Source organism: Ciconia boyciana, chromosome 18 (assembly GCF_034638445.1).
Source record: "Ciconia boyciana chromosome 18, ASM3463844v1, whole genome shotgun sequence".
Classification (NCBI taxonomy): Eukaryota; Metazoa; Chordata; class Aves; order Ciconiiformes; family Ciconiidae; genus Ciconia; species Ciconia boyciana.
The window spans coordinates 10,873,558-10,885,852 of NC_132951.1; the positions used below are offsets into that span (position 1 = coordinate 10,873,558).

At 47.7% G+C, this 12,295-nt stretch overlaps 1 protein-coding gene across 14 annotated transcripts in view; it reads right to left on the reverse strand.

Annotated features, from left to right (window-relative positions):
* The window catches only part of EHMT1 (euchromatic histone lysine methyltransferase 1), a 124,900-nt gene that overhangs the window by 19,059 nt on the left and 93,546 nt on the right, over nucleotides 1-12,295 (reverse strand). For 12 of the 14 annotated variants that reach the window (XM_072882914.1, XM_072882916.1, XM_072882906.1 and 9 more), the window contains 8 exons: nucleotides 11,397-11,540; nucleotides 9,596-9,822; nucleotides 8,709-8,873; nucleotides 8,123-8,205; nucleotides 6,706-6,812; nucleotides 4,627-4,749; nucleotides 2,088-2,189; nucleotides 1,209-1,313 (listed from right to left, as the gene is read on the reverse strand). In XM_072882914.1, the coding sequence (XP_072739015.1) occupies nucleotides 1,209-1,313; nucleotides 2,088-2,189; nucleotides 4,627-4,749; nucleotides 6,706-6,812; nucleotides 8,123-8,205; nucleotides 8,709-8,873; nucleotides 9,596-9,822; nucleotides 11,397-11,540 (1,056 nt within the window). The remainder of the gene's footprint in view (nucleotides 1-1,208; nucleotides 1,314-2,087; nucleotides 2,190-4,626; nucleotides 4,750-6,705; nucleotides 6,813-8,122; nucleotides 8,206-8,708; nucleotides 8,874-9,595; nucleotides 9,823-11,396; nucleotides 11,541-12,295) is intronic. The other 2 variants (XM_072882917.1, XM_072882915.1) reach the window with 1 other exon arrangement.

Here is a 12,295-nt window from a genome sequence, read left to right on the forward strand (position 1 = left end):
CCCATGGAGCTCCCGGGGACTCCACCTGGAGTCAGACTCCCTCCAGTACAGAGTACATCCCACTCGAGTAGGATTTATGGAGGTGAAGAGCAGACCAAGAGCCAGCTCCAGCATGCTGAGCCACAAGCCTGGGCACGCTCTGTCCGCATTGGTGGCTTCGTGCCTGTTACGCCTAGGAGAAGCCAGGCTTGCAATACTTGCTGGCAGAGCGTCTGCCTGATCCATCTGGAAAACATCAGCACGAGCTTGTGCCCCCCAAAAGGCATGCAGGATGCCCCTAACCCATGCCCAACGCACACTGGCCCGTGACCAGCGTGGAGCTGGTAAGTCTGGACTGAAGGGGGATCTGTCTAGTGCAACGTCCAAGTGGCAGCATGGCAGACTGTCCTCGTTTTGGCTGGGATAGAGTGAATTTTCTTCCTAGTAGCTGTGTTTTGGATTCAATATGAGAATAATGTGATGATTTAGTTGTTGCTAAGTAGTGCTTACACTGGTCAAGGACTTTTCAGCTTCCCATGCTCTGCCAGGTGCACAAGAAGCTGGGAGGGAGCACAGCTGGGACAGCTGACCCCAACTGACCAAAGGGCTATTCCATACCGTATGGCGTCATGGGCAGTATACAAACCAGGGGGAGTTGGCTGGGGAGCAGCGATTGCTGCTCGGGGACAGGCTGGGCATCGGTCAGTGGGTGGTGAGCAACTGCATTGTGCATCACTTGTTTTGCACATTCTTTCATCATCATTATTATTATTATTTTCTCTTCCTCTGTTGTCCTATTAAACTGTCTTTATCTCAACCCATGGATTTTACTTTTTTCCGATTCTCTGCCCCATCCCACCGGAGTGGGGGGGCAGGTGAGCGAGCAGTTGGTGGTGCTTAGTTGCTGACTGGGGTTAAACCATGACACAGACCCAGGTGGATTAGAAGCACAGAAGTGAGCAAGTGAGGCACAGAGCTGACTACAGCCTGCAGCGTTACATACAGCATCCTTATGGGCTATGTTAGAAGAGCTGGAGGAAAAGGACTTCTTGCCAGATCGTAAAATTCTTCCCAGAATATTCCCCCACCAGACACTGCCCCAAACCACTTGTGGCAAGGGACCACCGCACCTCCGTGCACTGAGCCCAAAATCTGCCTCCTTGGGCTTGTTTGGTTTTTAAACGGAGGTTGTGGCTGATTTCTGAAACGGATTCCAGAAAGAACCTCACATTGTCGCGGATGTTGATGTCTGAACCCTTTGCAAGCAGCAGCTTCACCAGCTCGATATGCTTGTACTCAGTGGCCCAGATCATCGGCGTCCAGCCTCCATCGTCCTAGAGAGGGAAAGGAAAGGGTGAGACACGCGGAACGGGCAAGATGGTCTCCTGCTGGCTTCACAAGCCCCTTGGCAGCCACGGCAGGGTGCACCTTGCCTAGGAGCCACAGACCCCTTCCCTCCCCACGTCTGTCTCATCACTCTCCTTCAGTCTACGCTGCTGCAGGGAAAGGTCCCTCAGGGTCCTGCAGAGCCAAGCGTGATTCGAACCAACATGCCTCAGCAGGCTGGAGTTTATTTGCAGCTCAGCACACTGGCAATGGATCTCCAGGGCGTTCAAATACAGCTGACTGTCCAAACGGCACAACGAACATCCAGCTTATGTAAAAGCTCTTAGAAAGATCCCTGAGCAGCCTGGGGGAGCTGGCCTTCCCCCAGAACAAGGAACCCTGATGCAGCGCTGCCTCGCCCCACGGCAACGGATAAGCTCTGCGACGGCAAGTGCCAGGCTCAACCCATCCCACAGCATGTTCATGATCCCACCCCCCCCTGCTAGGAGGAGCACAGGGACACCCTTGAGCAACAGGCTCCACCAGCAAATGCAGGGTCAAGGAGAAACTGCAAATCAAGGGACACGGAAGGAAAGTTTCCATGAGGTCAGTGGAGGGGATCGCCTTCTCTGGCAGACAGGGATGCCCACAGCACTGTCGTCCTATAATGTTTTCCAGCAGCAGGGCTGTATTTGAGTAACCACTGCGCAGACAGCACGCTGCCAAGACTTGGGTCCCTGACCTGAGAAAAGCAGCTTCTGCCCTTCGCAGAAAGGCCTCACCTGGCAGTTGACATCCATCTTCCCGTTGGAGAGGAGGTACTGAACAACGTCGTAGTGCCCTTTCTTGGCAGCCAAGTGCAGACACGTGGAGCCCTCCGCATCCTGGACACAACCACAGAACAAGCGCTCAGGGAACATCCCCTCCCAGCATTTCCCATGTCTGAATGACACCACTGATGCTTAGGAACAGCAGAGAAGTCCATGGACGGAGCAGAGGACTCCAAAAGCCCTCGGCCCGCTGCCAGAAGGGGAGAGAACAGCAGCAACCAATGCCAGCATGGAGCAGAGGGAGCTTGACACAAAGCTCAGAGGTGCAATCCATGCAGAGTAGGAGGCTGCGAGTGCAAAGGCTATGGGAAGAGACGCCTTTGCAAAGCCTAGGGAAGGTACCAGCCCCAAACCCTGGTAGACTGATGCTCGCCTTCCCCAGTAGACCCTCTCCAACTCTTCTCTATGTGCTGGAGAGCCAAGGGGAGGCAGAAATCCCTTACAGAGGCAGAGCTTGCACTTTACATCAGAAAAGTAGTCTTGTCTCAACCTGAAATGCTTCATTTATACAGTTTTTTTGCTGTGTTTTATTACCACAAGGCCTTATCCCAGCACCTGGCAGCAGAGCAAAGGGGTAGCCTGCACAGGGGCTAGGAGCCTCCCGAGAGACCAAGTCCCCATTGTGCCCACAGCCATCTGCTGAGATAGGAGACAAAAAATGATCGTGAAGGTTGAAAGGAAAAATGCCTTTGGGAGCTGAGAATGCAGCGTCTGGTGGAGATGGACAGGCTGTGAGTCATGACGGAGACACTCCCACACTTACACCAAAGATCTCGGTGGCTGGAGCCTGATTGTTATCAGGCATTTATATCCCATGAGCTTAGCACATAGCAAGGCCCAGAGACCAGGAAATAAGGAGGAGGAAATGAAAGACTGAAACCCAAAATGATTCCTTCCTGCTAAGCAGCTGGAAGCAACATTGGAGGCGAGAGCTTTTGGATGGAGCTAAGTGGAGAGCATGGCACAGGGCTAGGGAGCAACCCTCCGAGCAAGGATGGGATGCCTCAGGTCAGGGATTACACTGTGTAGGCTTCTTAGGGTAAAGAAGGGGTTTCTACACCCCCTTAAGTGCCTGCCACATCTGAATAATGCCACAGCTTTCCCCGTAGATGAGCATGAGCCAAGTGCAGCTTCTCAACCCTACGGAGAGCAGGCATATTTTAATATAAAGTTTCTGCAGGTTTTGAGTGGGGCTTTTACGTCCTACTAACAGGATCGACAGCTTCGCCCTGGCATCTGAGAAGCCCCCACCCCGCACCCCCCCGCTATCCTCAGCACCCCCCTCCACCCAGCAGTCCTGCAGGGCCGGGCTGGGCAGGCTCGGCACACACCCGCAGCAGTTAATGTCCGCATTTTCCATCCAAATGGCTGGAGCCGATTTTAAACGGCAATGTTGCTGCTTTCAAAAAAATGACTAATTTGCTGCAAGAAACTAATTAACATAATAACTAGTCTAGACTTCAGACGTGATCTCAGGCTTCCAATTTGCTTTTGCAAGCTCAGGATTTTTTTTCCTTCCCTTTACCTTTAGAAGCAAAAAAACCCCTCTTTTCTCTTCCACAGGAACAACTCAGGTGAGAGATGTCTGGATTGCTCCGAGACACTTGGGACAGTGACCAGCATGAACCCACACGTGCCTGTCCTGTCCTTTCCCCCTCCCCGGCTCAGAATCAGGCTCTCAAGGATCCGTTTAAGGCTCAGGGTAGCACTGGATACCTTGTGCAATCCTCCTGGCCCTGCCAGCTCCTTCGCAAAAGGAGCATCCCGGCCCTGCTGTACTCCCCAGCAATAGCAGGGGAGTGCGCCAACAGCAGCAGGTTGTAACAATAAGAAGTTCACGTGGGGAGGGTTCCTGTGCTCCAAATAGCATCTGATTTATGGGACTAATAAACAATCTGTATATTTTCCAAGATTGCAAAGCAACCACAGCATGCTAAAGGCAAACAGACAGCTGCATTTTATTGTATTTGTTTAAATTAAAGGGTAGAGTTTAAAGATGGGGTCCAATTTTGCCACTGCGGCGTGACTGCAAGAAGCCACATGGCAGTCCTTTGGAAAGCAAAGCTTCCTCTGTCATTTTTGCTGGTTTGGCAAGCACCTAATTACCAGCCCATTTTAAAATGTCACCCCAAAATTCTCATTATTACAGTCTGTAGAGAAGGAAACTCTGAAATCAAACTCCAAATTCACTGCAATGGATTTGTGACACTAATACTTAGTGGCCACATATAAAATCAAATACCCGCTACATTTAGTGCCACAAAGTAATGTAGCAAGTGGCAGCACTTGCCCCAGACTGCTCACAGCCAGGACACTGCACCATTAAAATGATACTACCGACAACCACAGCCTTGCCAAGCCTTCGCACCCAAGAGAAGCAAGTCCATTTCCCCTCTGCCTGTGCACTTCCACCCAAGACTTAAAACCTATCAAGAAAGAAATGGTGGACAGAGGCTTCTTCAGGAGAAAAAGATAAGGAATAAACTGCTACCTTAGGATCTACTAGTGCTCCAGCCTTGATAAGGTATTTCACAGTTTCCAGATGGTTGTTTTCTGCTGCTTCCATCAGTGGGGTCCTCTGGTCTTCAGAGCAGGTGTCTATATTAGCACCAGCCTGTTAAGAGGCCAAGGCAAATACAAGGACAGTTATAATCATTACTGGTTAGCAGAGGAAGGATGCGGGAGCAGAGATTTAGTAGCAACTTTTTGCCTGAAATTTAGCCATATTAAGCACGGGGGGGGAGGGGGGGGAAAGAAAGAAAGAAAAACAGGAAAGAAGGCAGTCCAACTTCACCCGTTTTGGAAAGCAGCACACACTGCCTGCCCTCTCTCCTGCCTTGTACAGCCAGTAACCAAGGCATAAGGAAACCAACAGCTGGTATTAAATAACTCTTGTTATTAATGCATTTTGTACTGCTACTTTACAGATATTGTTTGTGTAACAGTTTGAAAAAATCAGCCTCTTCCTTTTTCCAGCAGCTTTGTTTTCCCTCATCTATCACGTCTACAGACACAATGAACAAAACAACCAGCTCTTCCCAACGTCACAAGCAGTAGGAACAACTTGCTGATTGCAACGGAGGTAGGTACTGTAAAAAAAATCCTGGAGAGTGGCTAACTATTCCTGTTGAAGTCAACAGTAACATTTGTACAGAGGTCTCTGAGAGTATGCTCAGTTCAACATGGGAGTGCCTTGGACCAAAATCTTGCTCCTCTCCAAAACACTACTATGTCATGTATCTTGCCTGCTTTAACTCTTTGGCTTAGCTCAGTAACACACCCAATACTTAAAACCCAAAGAAAATCTCAGAGACAGCACAATTCTTGGCAGGCCACATGTGTATACGTACGCGTGAAGCACAGACCCGTTTAGAGCAGCGACACGCTGACTCAGGTTCACCTGGCACAAGAAGTTAGTCCCGTTGCTTCCAGGTGCCTCCCACTGAATGCATTTGTTTTGATTACTTTTAAATAGCTAGAGCTATTTAAACCAGACCAGAGAAGAGGCATTTCAAGTTTAACAAGCTGGGGACATTCCCAGCCAAATACTATGCTACCACAGTAGTCAGACATCAGGGAAGAGACAGGAAGTTGAAGGATTTTGGAAACAAACCAACCCTACTGATACTCAATTCAAATGGTTTGTAATATCTCACAAATTTTGCTCCTTTTACTCATACAAGTCATTCCGTTGTCTTCACGTGCAGTAACTTAAGTGAGTGAGAGCAGCAGGGTAGGCCCATAGCTGCATCTTCAAACAGCACTTTGAAAGCCTCTGACTCCAGATGCTGAAATGCAACATCCCAGCAGGCTCATTTTCAAAAGACGTGGCATTGCTGCTTTCCCAAAAGCCTTTTAAGGTCTCCCTGTCACACAAGGTAAACAAAAAAATACTTCCAGTAACTCCAGATGATGTGTGCCAGTACAAAAAATAAAAACTGTAACTTTTTAAAGCCTTCTTTTTTCTTCACATCATTTTGGAGAGGGTTCAACGAAGGCAACTCTATGTCTTTGACCATCTTCCCTCAATTAGAATCCAAAACTCAGACAATAAGCCAAACTTGCATCTTTCCTTCTCTTCTTTTCACATATGAGACATTTACACTGTAGAGGAAAATTCTGCTCAAGTTTCGACAGAAGGGAAGACAGAGTCTGCTAGTTTGCAGGCTCCAGAGCCTACCTGCCTTCGTTGCAAAGAGCAACTTGGCAGCAGCTTGCAGATCACCCGCAGTCAGCCTGTGCTGGCACATCTGGCAGCGCACTGCTCTGCAGGGTGTGCTTAGGCATATAGGTTCCCACATGCTCCACAGTGCCCTACATGGAAGCTTCACATGCTCATTGCCCGGACAGTGAAGGTTGCTTGGAGAATAGCCTAGGACAGCTTCAGTCATGTCCTCTAAGACCTCACACTACTTTCCACCACTCCTCTCTCAGCAAACCCTGAGAATAAGGAGGTTTTTATAGAAGAGACAGTTCAGTGCTGATTTCCAAGTGTGTTTTAGCCGTGTGGGGCAAGAGACCAAAAACCACAGAAAATTGCTTGTACAGAAGAACGTAAGTGGAGACAGACCTGAATCAGCATATGGCAGATGTCCACATGGCCAGACTCGGCAGCAGCATGGAGAGGGGTTCTCTTACTCTGATGCTCCATTTTAAAATTAGGGTCAATTCCATCCACTGAAAAACAGAGTAGAGATGCTTTCAACCACAACTCAGATTAGAGAAAAGCGTAACAGGAGAACCAGGTCTCAACTAAAGGCTTTTAAAGGACGGGTTCCCAGCCCATCCTCAGCCCTTCTCATGACTCACTATACATTCAAGCCAGAAAGCTCTCAGGGTAGTGCCATGGACACTAGATACGCAACAGCCCTCAAACCAAGAGCTTCAGAAACACCATGGAATTTAATACCTTTAAGGCATTGCAATTTCTACATAGGCCATCTCCCTCAGACTGACAATTCACCATCTCTCAGTGCAACAAAACCAAGAAACACTACACAAGGATAAAAAGAAAAAAAAATGCTGCTTTGTTTAAAGCAACACAGAAGTTGGAAACAACAAAGAGTCAGTACTACCTGGCCTTTTTGTCTCACCACTATTAACTGCAATTAATATTAGCGATCCTCGTTGCATCCCTGCAAACACAGGGCTACAAAGTGGATGGAGCTTCTCCAACTAACACAAGCTCAGGATCTGGCCAGAGATTCTCACAGCTGTGCAAAGACTGACAGATGATGATGACAGCCAGACAAAGATGTCTGGGCATGATAACATGTTGCATATGATGAGGCTGTAGTTAAATATCAATGAAGAACATTTTTGTGCTATTGAAGACACGAACAATGAAGCTAACACATTCTAGAAGAAAAAAGAAGAATCTGATAAATGAAAAGAACAGAAAGCGTCCAAAAATGTACTGCAAAGTACTGGAGTGGAAAGGAAATGATCCCAAGGAAATATTGTGTCCTTCAAAGGGAAAGATTCCTCAGGAATATTTGTTGGTAAAAACAAGCTCAGCAGCTCAAAGTCATCTGGTGACAGACAACTGCGTACCCCCAAAACAAACCCTGTGTATTGAAGGGCTCTTACTTTCTGCTCTCCTGCTGATGGGTCTCGGCTTAAGCCGACTCCCATCTTTTTACCTCTCTACTGGATGCAAATACCTAACTATCCCATTGCACAGAGAGGAAAAGTTCTGTCAGACTGGAAAAATCACACGTAGGTCATGTGGGGACAGAAACAGCTTCTCTGGATAAAACTGTGCCCAAATGCAGAAACAAGTTGGGAGCAGGTCCACATTTCACAGAAAGATGAAGCCATTTCCAATGACACATCACTTGCAAAAGTGGCTTTCTCCTCCAACTCCACTCACAAGGGGCAGTGGGGAATATGACACGCTGCCATGCTGGGAACTGGACTCTGGCAGCTGCCTGGCAGGAGCTGGGAGTACTGCCAGACACACAGTGTCCTGGGAAGGAGCCACCTACCCAGCATAAGCAGGACTTTTTGCAGCTCTCCTTGCCTCGCAGAGAAGTACAACTGCTTTGGATGGAACCGTAACTTCTTGGGTCTGCAGTAGTGGGGAAAAGAGGTATAATTAATACTCACTGAAGAACACTGCCGGCATTTCACCCCACCCCACTGCTACCCCACAGGCATGACAAAGCCTGTTCCTGTGGGACAGCTCCAAAGTGCCAGCAAAACACAAGAACAAGTCTCCAGAAGGCGGTCTTAAAACTTCCAGCTCCAACCACAGAAAGCTTTGTTCTAATGAGGGCCGTATCTATCCAGTGCCGCTCATCAACAAATTCTGGGTCTTACTACTGTAAACGGGAACTCCTAGTAGTTACAGCTGCAGTTGGAGGGCCAGTGAAAAACTAAATCCTCCAGACAAATCAATAAGACATTTAGAGCTATAACTGTTCTCCTGAATCAGTAATCTGTTGGAGGTGACAACTGAAGTGAACAAAAAAGGTCTGAGAGGGGCCAAAATCTAAAGAAGCTAAATCTCAGTTTTCTCTAGTTTAAGCAACTTTGCTGGGAACTGAAGAGACCCAGCAGTCGTCTTCTTACTTTTCGGAGTCCAGGGCAATCAGGGCACTTTCCAGAGTTTCTTTAACTGGTCCCTGGGTCAGGCTAGTAGTAGGCTTTGGAAAAACTGAAGACCCAGCCATGTCAAACCCCTCAGCAGCCGAACTTTCTGGCTTGTCTTCCTCTGACAACCGCATCCCAGTGCCACTGAGGAGAAAAAATGAGAGACAGCCAAAGCACAACCATTAAAAATACACAACAGTGTGTCTCTTATGCCAAAGAAGGAAAGGGAATGGATTTTAAATACCGATAAGTGTGAGTGAAATCGAAACACAAGCCAATACATTTTACAGCCTTTTCGGTAAGAACGTGCCCCAGAAAGGAGTTGCACTGCCCTGTGATTACATTTTCATGTACTCTGTGCTACAGGAAACCTAGGAACATGAGGCAAGTCATAAAAGCCACCAGAACAAGATCAGATCGGACGGGAAGTTGGAGCACTGTTCAACGCAGGGACGGCTTGATTTGTGTTTTCCTCTGCATTTTCATCCTTGTGCAAATTGGTGCACCCATTGGTGCAAATCACGAGCTACAGCTAGGTACTGCATGAATTTCCCTGTCACTTAGCAGACCTGGCAACATCAACTCGTTCCACTATTATTCCATTCCTAACAATAAATGGAAGGAATAGCTTTAACTCCTAAACCCCTCCTATCTTCATAGCCTCTGCCCCAGCTGACCCTGTGGCTGCCATGCTCTTCTCCGACACAGCAAGCAACACAAAACACACTTGCAGATTCCTGCAGCAGAGTTTGGCTTGCCAGAGCAGGACCAGAAAGCACTTTGCTCCATCAGGAGGAGCACAAGCGTTCAAATGCAAAGCACGGTCTGGCGCAAGGTCTGAGATCACCACGTGCTCCCAAGCTCACCTCCCCGTCGTGGTGTCAGCCCTTCCCTCCACAGCTGCTGGTTTCTGCTGCTCGTACGTCAGCGACACCGTTGAGGTTGTGTCTGCTTTTGCTATTGTCACCTCCTTTGCCTTGGAGGCCTCTTCCCCGCAGTGTGGGCAGTAGCTCATGTCGTTGACCTGGGAGGCACAGTTCTTGTGGAAACGGTGGGAGATGCTGCTCTCCGGCTGACACTCCATGAAAGTGCCCTAAAAAAACCACAGAGAATAAATTCACACCTTGGTCACTACGTGCCTTACCCGTTCTACATGCTTCATCCGCAGATCTCTTAAATACTTCATTCATCACCACTCTTGTCCCTGGCGCTTCCAATACAGTAAGCAAGCACTGCCACTTCTTTAGAAGAGAACAAAACCAAGGTAATGGGGAAAAAACTCACTTGGTTAGGGACCGCAAAGCAAGTTTTTTTAATTGCACTTGGGAAACAGAACCAAGAAGTCCCATTTTCCAGCTCTTTCCTCTAACGCTTGAAGTTCTTGCTTATGTTTCTAGAAGTGCCAGTGTACTGTAAGGACACCCCCAAAACTGGAAAAGAAAACTTCAGACCTGAGTGCTGAGCCAGCGTTAAAACTACCTAACAAAGCTGCGCACAAACCATTCAAGGACCTACATGAATATAATTAAATCAGCTGTTAACCCAAATGTAACCTAAAGCATGCAAATTCTCTGCTTGGACCAGCCCTGTATGCTGTTTAACCCCAATAATGTGGCTGACTGCTCATTCAACAAACTTGGGCAACTTTTCTTAAAATTATTTTCCCTTTCCAGCAAAGTCCGCTGAACTGAACTGAAGGTACCCCAGAATTCACTGCCCTGTGATATGAGTGCTACCTGAAGCCCTACTGTGCTCTGTGTTATTAGTGATGGATGGCACAGACAAACCCTCCCAGATTCACCTGTGTGAACTATGACATGTCACTCAGAGACATAAGAGCATGTAAGGAAAGGCTAGTTAAAACCTACTCTTCTCCTGAATTCACAGTCCTCCCAAGCAATCTAATTAAGTCTGTTTCAGCTTTGCAAAATGCCTTTAAGGGTTTTGAGGATTTTATCTTTTAAATGATCTTTGACTCAGCATGAAAACCCAGGATGGCTCCATTTATTATAGTTACAATTATGCTTGAGACTACTGTAGCATCTTTCATTGAGTCATCTTGAAGAACACTAGCATCAGACAATTAAGCCTCCCCATCACCCCATGAGGCCCTCAATTGGTGTTTTTTAGCTTTACCAACAGGGAAACTAGGACACTGACAACTTAAAGGACTGGACCAACGCTATTAAAAGCCTCAGTAGCAGAGGTGGAAGAAGCAGCAGGAGATCTCAAATACTGCCTTGTTCCAGTGCCATCACTCAGGTTCCCCGTCTAAACCCTCATGAGCAGGCAGGGGGACAGAACCACCCTTGTGTACACAGATTCATTTACAAATCAAGCTAATACAATGTTTGATGTGATCGATCTGTATAGAGAAAGAAAAAAAAAACCCTTGTTCCAAAGAAATTCCTAAGGCAAGACTTCCACCGTGTGAAATCCCAGTGAACACCCTTCAGTAACACCCCTCGGGGTCTCCAGGAAGATAAAGGTGACAATTGCAGCTACCCTCACACACATTCCTGTTGAAAACACCACCTGATGTGCTGTGGAACGAGCTGGAGCTGATGCCAGGAAGTCAGTAAACCCCTTTAGGTACCATCTCCACCTTCAGCTCTTCCAGCTACTGCGACAGGTACCCCCTTCCCTAGATTGAGAGCACGGACTTACTGCAGTGCAAAAGTATCCACAGCCAGGGCAACACTGGTGTTTCACCATCCTCCCTCTATGGTCCTCACACAGCACCAAAAGCTGGACTTTGTTAGACGGGCGCATCAGTTCATACTTAACCACACTGTTTGTGCATCGGCCCAGCTGGAACAGGAGAAATTAAAGGAAATGAAATTACTGGAGACCAAAACACTCTCTGTGCTTGTGCGGAGGAAGATTTTGCACACTGCCTTGATGAGCCCTGGCTTTTTCACAGTAATTCAGATGTGTGCCAGATAGCATTAGCAGTGAAGCAGGAAGCTGTGAAACCTGCTCTCACAGGAAGAAATGCATCATTTACTAACTAACATGCATGTGGACCCTGAGTCGTTTGTTCCTTGCAAGAAAAAAAATCGTAACTAGAAATACGCAACAGCCAAGCAGCCGCAGAAGGGGCAGTCCCATGGGCCTGACTCACACAACATACGCTCTCCTTGTGCCAGGAAGAGCGGGTGTCAGTGACCAAGAGAACAAGACCATACGCACTAAATCTTGTTACTGTTCAAAAGTATAAGTCACAGGAAGATAAAGGGAAAAATAATTGCTCTTCATTGCCAGCAAAGTTATCGTCTGTACTGGTTCCAGCACTGGCCCCTGCCCAGACCACAGGGATGAATAGCCAGGCTTTCATGAGAGCTCAACTAAAGTCACATTTTGAGCGTGTCTTCCGAAGGATTTCACCAATGTATGGCTCTGGGCTTAAAAAGCTGTCTTCTCGTGCACCACCTTGTCCTGTTAATGACAGCAGGCTCCGTAATTGGGGCTCACCTTTCCTAATCAGTGTTACTCGTTCTGCTGCGTCAGAAGGATCAGCACTTCCTTCTGCTGCCCCCATTCATACATCTACGACATTTTCACAT